Source organism: Bos grunniens, chromosome 6 (genome assembly GCF_055505025.1).
Source record: "Bos grunniens cultivar Pamir isolate PY7600 chromosome 6, Bosgru_T2T1.0, whole genome shotgun sequence".
NCBI lineage: Eukaryota > Metazoa > Chordata > Mammalia > Artiodactyla > Bovidae > Bos > Bos grunniens.
The window spans coordinates 92,899,036-92,917,093 of record NC_141170.1 but is presented as its reverse complement, the minus strand read 5'-3'; the positions used below and the strand labels follow the sequence as shown (position 1 = coordinate 92,917,093).

General features: G+C 41.0%; 1 protein-coding gene and 1 long non-coding RNA gene across 3 annotated transcripts; one reads left to right on the top strand and one right to left on the bottom strand.

Moving 5' to 3' along the window:
- Positions 1-677: 677 nt before the first annotated feature.
- On the bottom strand, positions 678-1,886 carry LOC147371008 (uncharacterized). Its single transcript, XR_015165698.1, has 2 exons — positions 1,268-1,886; positions 678-1,054 (listed from the first exon to the last, which is right to left on the bottom strand). It is a non-coding gene; the product is annotated as an uncharacterized LOC147371008 (long non-coding RNA).
- ADH5 (alcohol dehydrogenase 5 (class III), chi polypeptide) lies at positions 1,867-16,688 on the top strand. 2 transcript variants are annotated; one of them, XM_086406697.1, is made up of 9 exons: positions 1,867-1,933; positions 4,706-4,807; positions 6,374-6,515; positions 7,014-7,101; positions 12,832-13,051; positions 13,202-13,462; positions 14,025-14,160; positions 16,111-16,249; positions 16,388-16,688. In XM_086406697.1, the coding sequence occupies exons 1-9, from the start codon at positions 1,922-1,924 to the stop codon at positions 16,410-16,412; spliced, it is 1,125 nt and encodes a 374-aa protein (XP_086262823.1). In that variant the 5' UTR covers positions 1,867-1,921; the 3' UTR covers positions 16,413-16,688. The 2 variants fall into 2 exon arrangements, with proteins under 2 accessions (XP_086262823.1, XP_086262824.1); XM_086406698.1 differs by lacking the exon at positions 1,867-1,933 and adding an exon at positions 2,090-2,114.
- The last annotated feature ends 1,370 nt before the right edge of the window (positions 16,689-18,058 follow it).

Here is an 18,058-nt window from a genome sequence, read left to right as displayed (position 1 = left end):
CTTTTATTTGGATGAGTTTCTGACCTGACTCACTTTCCTTCTCTCTGAAGAATTTCTTTTAACATTTCTTCCAAGGCATGTCTTCTGGCAACAAATTTCATCAATATTTATGTAAGAAAGTCTTTATCTCTCATTCACTTCTAAAGGATAAAGTTACAGAACACAGAATTCTAGATTGGAAGGTTTTTTTCTCCTCAACACATATGTTTCATTCCACTATATTTTTGCTTAGATGATTTCTGAGGGGAAACTGGATGTAATTTTTACCTTTGCTCCTCTTTTCATAAGATGTTTTCTTTCCTTCTGGCTTCTTTCAAGATTTTTTTCCTTTGATCTTCTGTAGTTTGAATATATTATGCCTAAGTGTATTTTTGTTTGGTTGGTTTTGTTTTGTGTTTTGGCATTAGGCTCCCTGGTGTTCCCTGAGCTTCTTTAATCTGTGGTTCAGTATTTAACATTGACTTGAGGAACTTCTCAAGTCTTGAGTTTACCAGAAGCCATCCTGATTCACAATCTAGAAGTTGTCTCTATATAAATAAAAGTTAACGTCACGGTAAAGATAAGTGGGTGACATGAAACATTTTGGATATACTTGTGAGAGCACCAACCCTTAAGGTATATACTGAGAAGGAGCCATTAAAATGCCGTTTAAAAAAAAATGAGCAGCGAGAAGAGAGTGGTCTGTCCAATAAAGCCATTTTAATAAAATCCAGCATCCGTAACAGAGTTTAAGAGTAAACTAGCAAATAATCCATCCTCTCTCTCTCTACACTCTGCTCCACTCTAAAAACACATCAACTGCATCCATGTCCCAGAGATTTTTCACTGCCCCATTCTCCTCCTTGCATAGTTCTCTCCCCATGTTCTATGAACCACCACCATAAATCCTACTTACCCTTCAGCAGCAGCTGGAATAGGAGCCTGGCTTAAACTGAAGAATGTTGCCCATCACCCAGTTCTACAAGGCCTGAGTTATTAGCCACAGCAATCACTGACCCGCAGTACACACTTAGAGGAATTCCGGGAAAAGATCAAGAAAGAGGCACTCTGTGCTCTGGCAAAATAGGCAAAATAGGCCGTTAGATAGTTAGAAATATTTCAAGAGAAACATTTTTAGAACCTAGATTGTCACATCCTCCCATATTTAGAAAAAACACAAAAATCATTTAGATATCTGTTCCTCAGGACTAGCAATAATCCTTCAGGAGATGAATGCTTGATTACAACCCTGCACCCCAAAATCACACGTATACTAGCCTTCTCCCACCTTTTCAGAATAGTTCTTCAGGGATATCTGAGAGGCTGTCTCCAGGCCACAGTCCTCAGTAAGACGCTGAAGAAACTCAACTCACAGGTCTTCCTTTGTGCTTTTTTTTTTTTTCCCCCAAGTTGACACTGGGACTTTGCCCAATAAGCCCTTTATCCTCCTTCTCAAAGCTCAGCTGATGGAGACTCTCCTGCGGAGCTGTCTTTCACTCATCTTGAGCCCTCAAGACGTGCCCACAAGCTGTGTAGAAGGTGCGGTCCTCTTACGGTTTCTCACGTACTTCCAGTGAAAGTCCTGGTTCCTCGCCCTCCACATATCTCCTTTATAAGCTTTATCTACGCTGCCTGGGCTACAGTTACACGGGGAAACCCTCATCTATCTGACAGATACTTTACAGACTGTGTTACGTTGCTCACCGAGCGGCCGCCGCCGCTGCTTTCCAGCCTACCGCAAACTCCAACTTCTCGCGAGACCATCTGGTATCAACTAGAGCTCCGGCCTTGCCCGGCCTCAAGCCCCACCCGCCACGCTCCAGCCCCCGCACCCCCGCCTCCACGCTCGCCCCGGCGCAGGCGGACGCGTGCCCCGCCTACATCCCCGACCCTGCACGGCTGTTTCCAGTTATCTGCTTCACGCTGACTGCGGTCTGAGGAAATGGCGAACCAGGTATAATCAGCTGTTACGCGGGCTGAGTCCAAGAAAGGGAGGGAGAGGGGGAAAGCATGGAGCGGAACCTGGCCGCTGGCTTGAGAGGAGTCGGGGGCGCGTGGGGCTTGGCCTGGAGCCTGACTCTAGCTGGTGGAGCTGAAACGCGGCCGTGGAGAGCTAGCAGCTCAGCAGGGAGGGAGTGAGGAAGCTTTGATTCGGCTCCTTTCCTGGCTGGATTCTGCTGCTTCGCGGGCAGCCGAAGCGGGATGGGGGTGGGGAGAACCGTAGAGTGGGGGCGGGGTGGGATCGGTATCCTGGTATTTGGGAGGTGGTTTAAGAGTCCCCACGTTTTGCGTACATAAAGTTACATCACTTGCTGTGGATCATACTTTCAGGTAGCAAAGCTGCAGCTAGAGCCGGTGCTCCTAACCCCTAGGTTGTGTTTCACCATAGTAGTTCATAATTGAGCTATCTTTCTGCCTCCAAGGACTGTACTTTGGAAGGCTTCGTAAAGTTTTGGAGCACCTGGGCACCAGAGCTTTCTACACACCCTACTTGAATCCTTTTGTAACACCTATGCAAAATAGTACCCCATTTTAGATTAAAAAAACTTGAGAGTTACAGGTTAGTCGCGATTAGTGGTCACACTAAGGATGGTGAGCCGGGGTTGCACCCTGTGCAACATACTATTAAAAGTTCCTGAAATACACATTAGCCAGTAAAGGCAGAAATATGCGAGTAACAGGATTAATCTAACGTCGCTGTTTGTTTTAATGCTTTACAACGTTAACAAATTTTCTTGAAAGATTTGAACTTGAATAGAAATGGTAAAGTCTAAACGACGACCTTTGAGATTTAACAAGTTGGCAGCTGTTTTTCCTGTGATAGTTCAGATGTTGAAGTAGGGCAGTTGCCTGCGGATTTAGTGAGGCTTTGTTTTGTTTAGAATTGTTATTGAAAGGAAAACGTTAAACTTTCAGATATGCTTTAAAAGGGGGGAGGAGGGATTTAAAGCTTAGATTGTGAATGAATTATTTATTCTTGTTGCTTTAGATCTTTAGAATATGTGATTTCATTGTTAGTATTTTGAATTTTACCTTTGGAGTTTGGGATTTATGGTACATTGAGGTGAAAAAAGTTTCTAATGCAGTGTATAAATTTTTTATCAGCACTTAATATCTACATTTTAATTTTAAAAGTGATTATTTCCAGCCTCATAAGTTTATGCAAGCCACTCATCCCTCTGCATAGGTCAGCTCTTCTTTTCCTCCACTCTTTTGTTCTCTTGCTACTAATGGCTACTAACTTACTTCTGCGAAGCTACAATGGCAACCCACTCCAGTACTCTTGCCTGGAAAAACCCATGGGCGGAGGAGCCTGGTAGGCTGTAGTCCACAGGGTCGAGAAGAGTCAGACACCACTTGAGCGACTTCACTTTCACTTTTCACTTTCATGCATTGGAGAAGGAAATGGCAACCCACTCCAATGTTCTTGCCTGGAGAATCCCGGGGACAGGGGAGCCTGATGGGCTGCCCTCTGTGGGGTCGCACAGAGTCAGACACGACTGAAGCGACTTAGCAGCAGCAGCAGCAGCACCTTGTCAAGGACTGTATTAGGGGCTTCATTTTCATATCCACAGCTCACAATCATTCTATATGTAGATATTTTATCTCTATGTAACTGTTCCTCATCTTTCATCCTAGTTAAAAGTGACACTTCCCCAAACCCACCAACCAAAGTTACACTGTTACACTCTTTCTCCACATTTTGCATTCTGTAGCACTTTGTGCCTCTCCCTTTAAATCACACATTTTGTAATTATTGGCTTTTAAGTCTACTATAATCTCAGCAGGACCTTTATTCCATAAACATGTTTCATAATCATTCTGTGAACTAATCAAAACCTTCCTCATGCACTGTACTATAGAAATACAATATGAGTCATGTATATAATTTTAACTTTTCTAGTAGCCACATTAAAATGGCATTGTTGGATTAAAATTTAACCCAATATATTCAAAATACCATCTCAACATGTAATCAGCATTTTTTAAATAGTGAGTCTTCAAAACCTGGGATTATTTTACAGGTACAGCTTATCTCAGTTCAAACTGGCCATTTTTCAAGTGCTCAAAAGCTACATGTGGCAGGTGGCTACTGTATTGCATAGCACAATTGAAAGGGATAGGTACAGTTTGTTTGTTTTTTTTAGATCCCCCATTCTGATTCTCTTCCTTATACCACTTCCCGCTGTGCAGTTTTACAGTAAACCAGTGTTACTTACACCAGCCTGAGCAAAAAAATTTCATAGGACACATCTTAAGCATTCAGAGCCCTTGGGCCCTATTACCAGACTACTGAATCAGATTCTCTTGGAACCTGTATTCTTAACCTTCTCCTGCTTATGCGTTGTAGAGGGTCATTAAATATTTGATGAATGAAGCTTTTTTTTGGTCATGTAGCTTGCAGGGATCTGAGTTTTCCCCTCCCTCACTCCCCCAACAGGGACCCAGGCCCCAGCAGTGAAAGTGCTGAGTCCTAACCACTGACTGCCAGGGAATTCCTGAATGAAACTTCCACATGTGATCACCTCAATGAAAATTTTTTAATGAGTTCTATTTATATAAAGTATAAACACATGCCAGGAGATTCTCAATATCACTTGGAGTTGTGTCATTGTGAATCGGTGATGTACTGGCTAAGATTAGCATTCATCATCATCTAAATTAACTAAGTAGTTGTGATTAGTTCAGGAGGATAAGCATCTTGCTCTGTTTTCCCCCATTGCAGGTTATTAAGTGCAAGGCTGCAGTTGCCTGGGAAGCTGGGAAGCCTCTTTCTATAGAGGAGGTAGAGGTGGCACCCCCAAAGGCTCATGAAGTTCGAATTAAGGTAATGAAACATCTAAGGCACTGGAAGGGAAGGCCTACAATTAGGTCTCTAGATAGAAGAGTCCTCTGAGGTCTACAGAGGAGAAATCCCCAAGGACAGTGTCAAGGAGAAGGGACTGAGAGTCATCCAGCCTTGGAATCCCGGCTCTCAGTCCATCCCTCTCACTTTTGCAGTGCTCCTCTCCTCTTTTTAGCTTTGGTGTTGCACTGAACAGCCTTCTCCATGGATCAGTGGATGAGTGCAGTTGATCTTCTGTAGCCTGGGTTTAGGGTGACTTTATAGGATGTTCCCCTTTCTGCTGATCCCATAACTTAAGATGTATTCTGAAGATTCTTTGGATTATCGGAAGAAACTTCAAATAAGATTTGGGAACAGGTTCCTAACTGACTGGATCAACAAGCAAGTGAAGCAGGCTTGCTTAGAGAACTTTAAAATGTACTGACCTTTGCAGACAAGTCCAAGGTTCAGGGGATTCATTATTCCAACACCTCTTAATCTCTGCTGTGGCAAAGAAAGTGAAGTTACCCCTGGAGAGAGGCATATCGCACAAGGCAGCCAGCTGGATACTCTGGCATTCTACTCTGTACTTGTGATGTAAAATCAGTGCTTTAAAGTAATGACCATTGAGTAAAATGAACCTTCTAGCAAAAAATAACCATTTTTTGCTGTGAATTGGAGTATACTTCCCCCATCCCACCTCCAGTTCTCATGCTTCCAGGGATCACATTTAACAAGTCAAGAAGCCAGGGCCAAATAATTTTTTCAGGTTCTTTTAACCCAGGCTCAGGAATCTGAAATCTTTACAGAAATCAACCTGATTGTGATTTTTCTGCTAAAGAAAAAGTTGATCCTGGATGTGCTAATATGAGCTGTACAGGGCTACCAGTCTTCCCTGGGAAACTGCTAACAAACAGCTAAGAATGTTACATTGTAATCAGGTTTAAATGTGAGAAGCAGAAAAACGGATACTCCCAAGACTTTTCCTTTCTGTGCTTTTGGCAGTGTGAAAAGAAAAGAGATACTTGAAAGCCAGAAAAATTGGGATAAAGGGCTTATTTAAGCAGAAATTCTGTGTGGCTGCTCAAGAGGGAGTTGGTTCCAATAAAAGCTCTTGAATTTTGCCACAGACCAAGCAAGCTGGCATATGTCTTTTTAGAAATCTCATTCCCCAACAGTCAGGAGGAGGCCAGCAGTGAGATGGGCTCTCCCTGCTTTTGCACACAGGTGGTGTTCCTCTCCACACCCGCAGAAAGCACCGTGCCCATAACATGCCCTGGTTTACCTTCTCCTGCTAACATGTATCAAAAAGGAAAATAGATACACTATGTTTCATTGCCTATAAAGGTACCATTAATTTTATGTACCACTAAGAAAATGCTGCCAGTTCCAGTTGTTAAGATGCCATTGGTGATGAGCACATGCTGATTTTAGAGAGGTTAAAATATGAAAGAAGTGTATCTTCTAACCAATAAAATATGCTGTTAAGTAAAAATGTCTCTCCTTTGACCTGTGTGTCACTCTGAATTGCATGTGCATACACTCAGACGCTATTTAATATCCTGTTAGATTATTGCCACTGCAGTTTGCCACACTGACGCCTATACACTGAGTGGGGCTGATCCTGAAGGGAATTATCCAGTGATCTTGGGACATGAAGGTGCTGGAATTGTGGAGAGTGTTGGTGAAGGAGTTACTAAGCTGAAGGCAGGTAAGGAGGATATTTGAACCACTTATTTTACAATTTTGGCTTATTTTTATACGAAATTATATTTCTGATACACTATACATTGTTTATTTTTGAATAAGTTACCGCCTAAGTAAGTTGTCAAGATTGATTTTATTCCTCATCTGGAAAACACAAATATTTGAGAGCTGTTTCCTTTCTGATTATGAGACTGCTACTTATCTGACATGGTTTTTGCCCAATTAAGCAAGAATTTTTGAAGATGCATCAAGTCAGTATAGTAAAGCACATGACTTCCTTGTTCTCCACTTACTGTTTTGAAAGTTTCATTTAGATAAAAATTTGAAGCTTGTTTTTTTTTTTTTTTTTTTTGCATAGTCAGGCAGTGTCTGATGTTATGTAGGTAAAGTTCTAGGCCTTAAAGTTGTTAACCTGCAAAGCTGTGTGAGTTGACAAGAATGGGAATTTGTTTAGAATCAGGTGCTACCAATTCAGGACAGTGTCCTTGCGTTCGTTTTCTAGGTGATACTGTCATCCCACTTTACATCCCCCAGTGTGGAGAATGCAAATTTTGTCTGAATCCTAAAACAAACCTTTGCCAGAAGATAAGGTTAGTGTCTTTTTATTTTATTCTTAAAACAAGAGGTAATATTAATCATGATAAGTAATTATGTGGCAATTTATACAGAGCATTCTACGTGCATTATTTCATTCTGTCTTCTTGGCAACCTGTCATTATCACTGGTATTACTGTATTTTCATAGATGAGAAAATTTAGACTTGGAAATTAAGTGGTATGCTCAGCATCATCAGCTGTTGGGAGAGAGAATGCAATTTTCTGAACCCATTCTCTTTCCATAATACTAGGGTAAATTTGCCAAAATAGGTAGTAAGGAGGGACATGGTTATGAAATTGAATGAAGGCATTTTTATGAGCCATTTTATTGTCCATGAAACCAAAGTAATAAAACTTAGCTCATACGGTTTTGGGAAGCCTCCAAGAGATAACATAACCCTTTGACAAAGAAAAGGTGGTTATTTTATTGTAGCAAGGTAACACACTTAACTTCTTTGAGGCATTTAAGATCTTGTGTCTGTTTTCCCCCTTTTGCCTCTTTTTTGTCACTGAAGTAGAACATACACATAATGAAGTAATTAAAGTGTACAAATACTAAGTGTACAGTTCAATGAATTTTTATGCTTATACACACCTAATAGTTATAACCTTCACTCAGATCAAGATAGAAAACCCTTCCAGCTGCCCACACAGTGCTTCATGTCCCTTACAGGTCAACACCTACCTCCCTCAAGGGTAACCACTATTGTTATTTTTCACTGTAAAATTTCATAGAAACAGAATTATGCAGAATGTGCTCTTTTGCCTGGTTTATTTCATTCATAATGTCTGCTGAAGTGGCCGTGCTGCTATATGCCTCTGATTCTCTTTTGTTTCATTCCAAATATCTCTGTTTACCCTTTCTCCCATGGACATTCACATTGCTCCCCACTTTGACCCTGCTATGGTTAGTGCCTCTCGGAGCGTCCATGTGTGTCTCTTGATGGATATCTTGATGGACATCTATGCAACTTTCTCTTGGGTATTTCCCTAGGATTGAAGTTGCTGAGTCATGGCATATACTCCCACCCAGCACTATTTGGGAGATCTGTTAGTTTTTGCATTGTTTTCTAACGCCATTGACAAAATTAGTTTCTTTTTTTGGAAGACGAAATTGCATTTATTTTATCACATGAACACAGTTACAAAACTAGAACCAAAAAAATATAACTATAGTCATTTTGAAAGGGAATTCCAAACACTATCTGAAAGACTTCTGACATACCAAGTAGGATAATGGTTGTAGGCTTTTTTGTGGCTGTCTGTAAGCTTTTAGAAGGACAAGTTCTTTCAAAGCTTAAAATATATCCCATATCACCTTTTGTTCATGAGCCTCTTCTGAAAGCAGAGCAGTTTCTGACATTGAGAGCTAAGCAAATTTAACTTGCTCTCATAAAGATATAAAGGTTATTGGGGTAGAGCTTTGTCATCTGTTTGTTTCTGGTCGTATTTATGTTTCTCTCAAAGGAAATGTTCTTGAATCCACAGGCAGTTGACTTTTTCTTCATCTGTATATATTTTATTCATATATATTCCAAAGGTTTATCCAAGAGTGTACATCAAGTTCTAGGGTTTATTTTTATTAAAAGTAACCTTTTTATTAAGCACTCTGTGCCAGGCACAATGCTAATGCTTACATAACCTCTCATTTGATTTTTTAGTAATCTCTAAGAAAGATGGTTTCTCTGATTTTCTAATGACAGAATGAAGGCACAGGGGTTAATTCACTTGACAAGGGCCACCTGGGATTTGAACACAAGTGTGTGTGACCTTCTCGAACTAACACCAAAAAAAGATATCCTTTTCATTATAGGGGACTGGAATGCAAAAGTAGGGAGTCAATAAATACCTAGATTAACAGGCAAATTTGGCCTTGGAGTACAGAATGAAACAGTCAGCAAAAATAAGACCGGGAGCTGACTGTGGCACAGACCATGAACTCCTTATTGCCAAATTCAGGCTTAAACTGAAGAAAGTATGGAAAACCACTAGACCATTCAGATATGACCTAAATCAAATCCATAACGATTATACAGGGGAAGTGAGAAATAGATTTAAGGGATTAGATCTGATAGGGTGCCTGAAGAACTATAGATGGAGGTTCCTCACGCTGTACAGGAGACAGGGATCAAGACCATCCCCAAGGAAAAGAAATGCAAAAAGGCAAAATGTTTTCTGAGGAGGCCTTACAAATAGCTATGAATAAAAGAGAAGTGAAAGGCAAAGAGAAAAGGAAAGATATACCCATTCGAATGCAGAGTTCCCAGGAATAGCAAGGAGAGATAAGAAAGCCTTCCTTAGTGATTGGTGCAAAGAAATACAGGAAAACAATAGAATGGGAAAGACTACTGAGCGACTTCACTTTCACTTTTCACTTTCATGCATTGGAGAAGGAAATGGCAACCCACTCCAGTGTTCTTGCCGGGAGAATCCCAGGGACGGGGGAGCCTGGTGGGCTGCCATCTATGGGGTCGCACAGAGTCGGACACGACTGAAGCAACTTAGCAGCAGCAGCAGAGATTTCTTCAAGAAAATAGGAGATACCAAGGAAACATACAGAAATGGTAAGGACCTAACAGAAGCAGAAGATATTAAAAAGAGGTGTCAAGAATACACAGAAGAACTATACAAAACAGATCTTCACGACTCAGATAATCATGATGGTGTGATCACTCACCTAGAGCCAGACATCCTAGAATGCAAAGTCAAGTGGGCCTTAGAAAGCATCACTATGAACAAAGCTAGTGGAGATGATGGAATTCCAGTTGAGTTCTTTCAAATCCTAAAAGATGATGGTGTGAAAGTGCTACGCTGAATATGCCAGCAAATTTGGGAAACTCAGCAGTGACCACAGGACTAGAAAAGGTGAGTTTTCATTCCAATCCCAAAGAAAGGCAATGCCAAAGAATGCTCAAATGACCGCACAATTGCACTCATCTTACACGCTAGTAAAGTAATGCTTAAATCCTCCAAGCCAGGCTTCAGCAGTCTGTGAACCATGAACTTCCAGATGTTCAAGCTGGATTTAGAAAAGGCAGAGGAACCAGAAATCAACTTGCCAACATCCATTGAATCATTGATAAAGCAAGAGAGTTCCAGAAAAACATCTATTTCTGCTTTATTGACTACGCCAAAGCCTTTGAGTGTGTGGACCATAACAAACTGTGGAAAATTCTGAAAGAGATGGGAATACCAGACCACCTGACCTGCCTCTGGAGAAACCTATATGCAGGTGAGGAAGCAACAATTAGAACTGGACATGGAACAACAGACTGGTTCCAAATAGGAAAAGGAGTATGTCAAGGCTGTATATTGTGACCCTGCTTATTTAACTTATATGCAAGTACATCATGAGAAACGCTGGGCTGGAGGAAGCACAGCTGGAATCAAGATTGCCGGGGAAAATATCAATAACCTCAGATATGCAGATGATACCACCCTTATGGCAGAAAATGAAGAGGAACTTAAAGAGCCTGTTGATGAAAGTGAAAGAGAAGAGTGAAAAAGTTGGCTTAAAACTCAACATTCAGAAAACGAAGATCATGGCATCTGGTCCCATCACTTCATGGGAAATAGATGGGGAAACAGAGACTATTTTGGGGGGCTCCAAAATCACTGCAGATGGTGACTGCAGCCATGAGATTAAAAGACGCTTGCTCCTTGGAAGAAAAGTTATGACCAACCTAGACAGCATATTAAGAAGCAGAGACATTACTTTGCCAATAAAGGTCCAACTAGTCAAGGCTATGGTTTTTCCAGTAATAATGTATGGGTGTGAGAGTTGGGCTATAAAGAAAGGTGAGCACCGAAGAATTGATGCTTTTGAACTGTGGTGTTGGAGAAGACTCTTGAGAGTCCCTTGGACTGCAAGGAGATCCAACCAGTCCATCCTAAAGGAGATCAGTCCTGAGTGTTCATTGGAAGTACGGATGTTGAAGCGGAAACTCCAATACTTTGGCCACCTGATGCAAAGAACTGACTCATTTGAAAAGACCCTGATGCTGGGAAAGATTGAAAGCAGAAGGAGAAGAGGACGACAGAGGATGAGATGGTTGGATGGCATCACCGACTCAATGGACATGAGTTTGAGTAATCTCCGGGAGTTGTCGATGGCCAGGGAGGCCTGGCATGTTGCAGTCCGTGGAGTCTCAAAGAGTTGGACATGACTGAGCCACTGAACTGATTGACTGTGTCTGTCTTTAGGGCCCATATTCCTAAGCAAGATGTTACATCAACCATTTAGAATATCAAAAATAATTTTGAAACCATTGCAAGAGAGAAGATAACTTGAATCCATGGGGACTATTACACTTTTGAAATAGGCCTCCTAAGAAATCTGAATTAACCAGTTTGGACATCTGCTTTTATGTGCTGATCTGGATCAGTTCAGTTCAGTCAGTCAGTCCTGTCTGATTCTTTGCGACCCCATGATCCGCAGCATGCCAGGCCTCCCTGTCCTTCACCAACTCCCTGAGTCGACCCAAACCCATGTCCTTTGTGTTGGTGATGTAATCCAACCATCTCATCCTCCATCATTCCGTTCTCCTCCCTCCTCAATCTTTCCCAGCATCAGGGTCTTTTCAAATGAGTCAGCTCCTCGCATCAGGTGGCCAAAGTATTGGAGCTTCAGCGTCAACATCAGTCCTTCCAATGAACACCCAAGACTGATTTCCTTTAGGATGGACTGGTTGGATCTCCTTGCAGTCCAAGGGACTCTCAAGAGTCTTCTCCAACACCACAGTTCAAAAGCATCAATTCTTCTGCGCTCAGCTTTCTTTATAGTCCAACTCTCACATCCATACATGACCACTGGAAAAACCATAGCCTTGACTAGACGGACCTTTGTTGGCAAAGTAGCGTCTCTGCTTTTTAATATGCTGTCTAGGTTGGTCATAACTTTCCTTCCAAGGAGTAAGTGTCTTTTTAATTTCATGGCTGCAATCACCATCTGCAGTGATTTTGGAGCCCAGAAAAATAAAGTCAGCCACTTTTTCTACTGTTTCCCCATCTTTTTAGTTGCTTGTAATCTCTGCTGTGTGGATGCTGTTTTGGCTTAATGCTTTTTGAAGTTATATTTGCTCACAGTTTCATGATGGAATTTTTTTTTCTTTTTTAAAAAATAAAAAAAAATTCATGTATTTTAATTGGAGACTAATTACAGTATTGTAGTGGTTTTTGCCATACATCGACATGAATCAGCCTCGGGTGCACAAGTGTTCCCCATTCAGAACCTCTCTTCCACCTCCCTCCCCATCCCATCCCCCAGGGTCATCCCAGGGCACCAGCCCTGAGCACAATGTCTCATGCATAGAAACTGGACTAGCGATCCGCTTCACATGTGATAATAGACACGTTTCAGCACTACCCTCTCAAATCATCCCACCCTCACCTTCTCTCACAGAGTCCAAAAGACTGTTCTTTACATCTGTGTGTCTTTTGCTGTCTCGCATATAGGGTCACATGATGGAATTTTAAAATCATTTTATGTGATCCATAAGTTGTACCTGTTAAAATTATTTCAGTACTCTTGACAGGTAATCTAGAGGGATATTGAATGTTGGAAAAGATTCATAAGATTATAATTCTTTTAAAAGTTTTCTTAATCAGGCATTGGTGAAAGGTGCTAAATTGATTAATGAATACATTAGAAATTAGAGTTTTGGTCTTAGCACAGTCTTCTAACTACTGGTCATCATTTTAAAAAATTGATTTCTTTTTCTTTAGAGTCACTCAAGGAAAAGGATTAATGCCAGATGGCACTAGCAGATTTACTTGTAAAGGAAAGACAATTTTACATTACATGGGAACCAGCACATTTTCTGAATACACAGTTGTGGCTGACATTTCTGTTGCTAAAATTGATCCTTTAGCACCTTTGGATAAAGTTTGCCTTCTGGGTTGTGGCATTTCAACTGGCTATGGTGCTGCTTTGAATGCTGCCAAGGTAAGTGTTGGCCTGGGTTTTAGATTCCACCTTCTAACTTCATACAGCAAAGCTTTGCTGAAGTAGTGAACTTGGCCCAACCTGTAAGAAAACTAATGATTTCGCTGACTCTTACAGAATGAGTACCTTATAGGCTGTCTTTAATGTTAGGTGGAGCCTGGCTCTACTTGTGCTGTCTTTGGCCTGGGAGGAGTTGGATTGGCAGTTATCATGGGCTGTAAGATGGCTGGTGCAGCCCGGATCATTGGTGTGGACATCAATAAGGATAAATTCGCAAGAGCCAAGGAGTTCGGGGCCTCTGAGTGTATTAACCCCCAGGACTTCAGTAAACCGATCCAGGAAGTGCTCATTGAGATGACTGACGGGGGAGTCGACTACTCCTTTGAGTGTATTGGTAATGTGAAAGTCATGGTGAGTATGCCTGGCTTCATTCCATGTGCTTGTGTGTGTGTGTAACTGCCTTTTTAAATGTAATTTCCTTTATTAAGATAAAATAGTTTTGTTTTGCAAAGGAGAAATCTTAAATTCTCGGATAAGAATGGTTGCTGAAAGAAGGGAAAAATAACTATTGAACTAGACAAGGGAAAGATGAAGGAAATGTTATTTTGCCTTTCAGTCTCTGCTGTATCTTAAAGTGTGTTTCATTAAATGAAAAGGCAAAACGATGCAGTTATAGAGAACATGGGCTATGGAATTAGATACATATCCACATAGTGACTCACTAACCTTAGTAGACAACAAATAAAAGCTTTAAATCCTTTCAATTTGTGTTAATATTTAGCCAAATTAGCAAATTCTTTTAAAAGTACCTGTTAAAATTGTTCAATAAAATTAAACAACTTAATAAATACTTGGATCATTTTGTTGCCACTTTTCTAAAAAAGTTCTCTGTACCACTACCCTGTCCCCCAGAAGTTTCTGGAGAAGTAGATATTCTTAGCAAAATGCACTGACTTCTGTGGTTTGTCTGCAGAGAGCAGCGCTGGAGGCCTGCCACAAAGGCTGGGGCATCAGTGTGGTAGTGGGAGTAGCTGCCTCTGGTGAAGAAATCGCCACTCGTCCGTTCCAGCTAGTCACGGGCCGCACGTGGAAAGGCACTGCCTTTGGAGGTAATTTGATGGATGAGGACATTTTCTTCTGTTATTTCCTTCAGCAGAATTGTAATCCCAATGAGTACTAACCCTGGGGACTGGGGAGGTGCTCAGCTTCTTCTGAAACACAAGGCTACTTTTTATACCCTGAAAAAAAATACTAATATTCTATTAATGAAATAGCTGGGGCTAGGTCAGAAGCTGGATACAGGATAAACCAGGCCAGCCACCTTGTGTCATCTGGTAGACTTATATAGGTTATTGGCATTTTTTTACTCATTTTCCCAGAGAGTGCAGTGATCCCTGGATGTGATCATGCTTCTCTCTAAACAGTACTGATTTCAGCAGTAACCAGTCTGAGTAAAACTTTAAGTTAGACAGAGCCTTATAACAAAATGGAAAAGCTGCCAAACTGATCGTTTTTCCCTTGAGTGTCCTAAAAGTATGTGGTTACCTGGGGTTGCCAACTACCAGGAGAATGCTAAGAAATAGTTTCTCTTTCTTAGGGTCGCTCAGCTAGGGAAGAGAAAAGACATCAAAACATGTTTATATATCCCAACTATTGTGAATGAAGGAAACCTTAAGTTTTTAATAGATTTTTAAAAAATATATCCTTACAATTCTCCTAAGGAAAAAGTATTACATAGCATGAGTTTCAAATGAAATGACCTGCGTCTAACAAAGTGTCTCATTCCCTGCCTCACATCATGCCACATTTTTTTTCCAAGGCCAGAAAATTGGGAAAGTATGAAAAATGAGGGATTTGGCCTAAGTTTTCCTTCTTTATACTACACAATTTGTCAAGGAAAATGTCAAGCTGACTAAACCCTCTTTTCAAAGCCCTAGACACTAGTATGCCCCACTTGAGTGTATTAGAACAGACTTGTAGAACCACACACGCAGCTCAGGGACATCAGCTGAGGTTCCAGAGCTATATTTGAGAATGTTCTAAAAATGTCTGGGAGACTGAGCCAGGGGGGTTGGAAGTCACTTCTAACTGAAGCCTCACCGAAACACATGTTTGTTGAGAAATAAGCTGGAGCCTTGGGGCCCCATGGGTGTTGCTAACACATGACTCACAATGTAAATAGAAGTTTTGGTGTAGGGAATAGCAGTAGCTGTAGTTGTCTGTTACCAGGAGATTTAAATGAGGGGGGAAAAAAAAGGTACCAGTTTGGAATGAAAAGGTAATCTGTCGAGGATGTAAGGAGGGAGATTTGGAAAAGGGTCAGAAAGATCCCCTGGAGAAGGAAATGGCAACCCACTCCAGTATTCTTGCCTGGAGAACCCCATGAACAGAGAAGGCTGGTGGGCGGCAGTCCATGGATTCACAGAGTTGGATACAACTGAAGCGACTTAGCACACACACAAAAGCTTGAAATATAGTCCAAAGAAACCCTAGTTTAAAAAGGGGGAAGGCTTATTTGTACATTTACTGCTTCTTTTAATAATACAAGTGAAAAATTGAAGGATCTGACTTTGTTTAAAATCTTAACATATAAGTAAAGGTCTTCTACTTTGCTTTTCAGTTCACAGTTTTTTATTCTGAGATGTTATCTTTATGTTGAAATTAAAAGCACAGAAATAAAGTCATGTATCACATCAATTTTGTTCTTCCTTGAATTTCATGATTATAGAAATTTTGCTGTTGTGGATTTAAATAATCTTGTTCTGAGACTTCTAGAGTTCTGTCCTGTATAGTTTTAAAATCTCCGTTAAGGTTTAATGAGATTTTAGTAAATCTTAACACAGAAAAAAGAAAAGTGCTCAAAAGGCATCTGTTTTTTTTCTTAACTAAAGATGTGTATTAAATTCTTCCTCCTCTCTAGGCTGATTTTGAAGTTTTTCATTCCTCTTTAATTCATGAAAAAATTCATTCTCTTAGATGTCTTTGTCACCTACTAAGTAATAAGCATACTATAGAGATTTGTTGGAAAAAGTAATGAATAGATGTATGATTTCCTTTAGGATGGAAGAGTGTAGAAAGTGTCCCAAAGTTGGTGTCTGAATATATGTCCAAAAAGATAAAAGTTGATGAGTTTGTGACTCACAGTCTGCCTTTTGACCAAATTAATGAAGCCTTTGATCTGATGCATGCCGGAAAGAGGTAAGCTTTCTCTTTAGCTGTGTAGTATAGACTGCGGTAATGATTTGGGGCTTACGGAGGAAGAAGTATTTTTTTAAAAAGTGTTTTAGTGGTGTTAAAGGATTCTGAACCTTTGTTTATTGTTTTCTTCTCTTACAGCATCCGAACGGTTGTAAAGCTTTAAGTTCAAGAGAGGAGAATTCTTCCATCCTTGTAACTAAGTCTTAGGGTCTGGTTGGAGCAGCCACATAAGCAGAAAGGAGCTCTTTCAAGTTCACAGATTCTTAGATCTTCATTAACCTACTCTAAGCAATAATGTTTTGTGTGTAAATTCCTACATATGTCTAACCAAGGATAAGGCTAATACTGTCATAAATCTGTTTTCTAGTCTCTTCTTCACATAAATAATTGCTAGCTCATTAAAGAATATTTCTAACATAATAAAAGGAATGCCTGTGTATGTGTGGGAGTTGTCACCTGTTTTATGCTGAATTCATTCTCATGATTTCTCTCCCTGTCATCTTCATTCTTTAAAGGAAAGACGGAGAAGGCAAGGCAGTGGTGAGTGTATGCCGTTGTCTTCACTGTCATTGGTAACTTTCTTGTAACTTTTAAGGATCTCAGACCCATTATTAAAGAACAGATTTCTCCAGTCAACCGAAATCTGCTTCGGTGAGATTCTCTTTTTTTGGCTGCACTGGGTCTTCGTTACTGCACCAGCTTTCTCTAGTTGAGGTGCATGGCCTTCTCATTGTGGTGGCTTCTCTTGTTGCAGAGCAAGGCTCTAGGGTGCTTGGGCTCAGGAGTTGCAACACGTGGGCTCTATATAGCGTGTGAGCTTAGTTGCCCCAAGGCATGTGGAATCTTCCCGGACCAGGGATAGAACCCGTGTCCCCTGCATTGGCAGGTGGGTTCTTAACCACTGGACCACCAGGGGCATTGAAGATTATCTTCTTGAGGGCAGGTACCGTGCATTGATCAAACTTAGATTCGCAGTTCCTGGTATGGCATCTGGCCCATATGGAGCACTAGAATTCGTCACTGAAACTACCTTTTAAGTAGGTAGTTTTGTGTTGTTGATCCCGCTGTGAACTTATTTCAAGTATGTGGAAAACATTTACTTACTGAATATCCAAACTGAAGCACTTATTTTGTCAAATCCTAACATTTTACTCTTTCAGACCACATTGCCTTTCCTCTCCTGTGGTATAGTCAGCACCCAGAATCGTGTTTATCACTCTCACCCAGGTTGCCATACTTTTACTATACATATCTGTACACCCGCCAGTCTTCATGTTGTCATACATGTTAAACCAGATGCTATCTTTTTCTGCAGCTTTTCCACTCATTACTGTGTGATTAATCCCTGTTGTATATGATGCTCCCGTTCACTGAGTACTGTGCAGTAGTAGTCACCTGTATGAACTACCATCATTTATCTGTCTCCAACTGTGGCATATAATTGTTTCCCAAATTGTTCCTCTGTTGCTGACAACGCTGGTGGAACATCCTTGTACATCATGCTCAGTGTCAGTCATGTAAGATGTGTATCACAGGATAACATTTTAAACCTTACTAGAAATTGTCAAATTGCTCTTCAAGTTCAGTTCAGTTCAGTCATTCAGTCGTGTCCGACTCTGCAACCCCATGAATCACAGCATGCCAGGCCTCCTTGTCCATCACCAACTCCCAGAGTTCACTCAAACTCAAGTCCATCAAGTCGGTGGTGCCATCCAGCCATCTCATCCTCTGTCGTCCCCTTGTCCTCTTGCCCCCAATCCTTCCCAGCATCAGGGTCTTTTCCAATGAGTCAACTCTTCGCATGAGGTG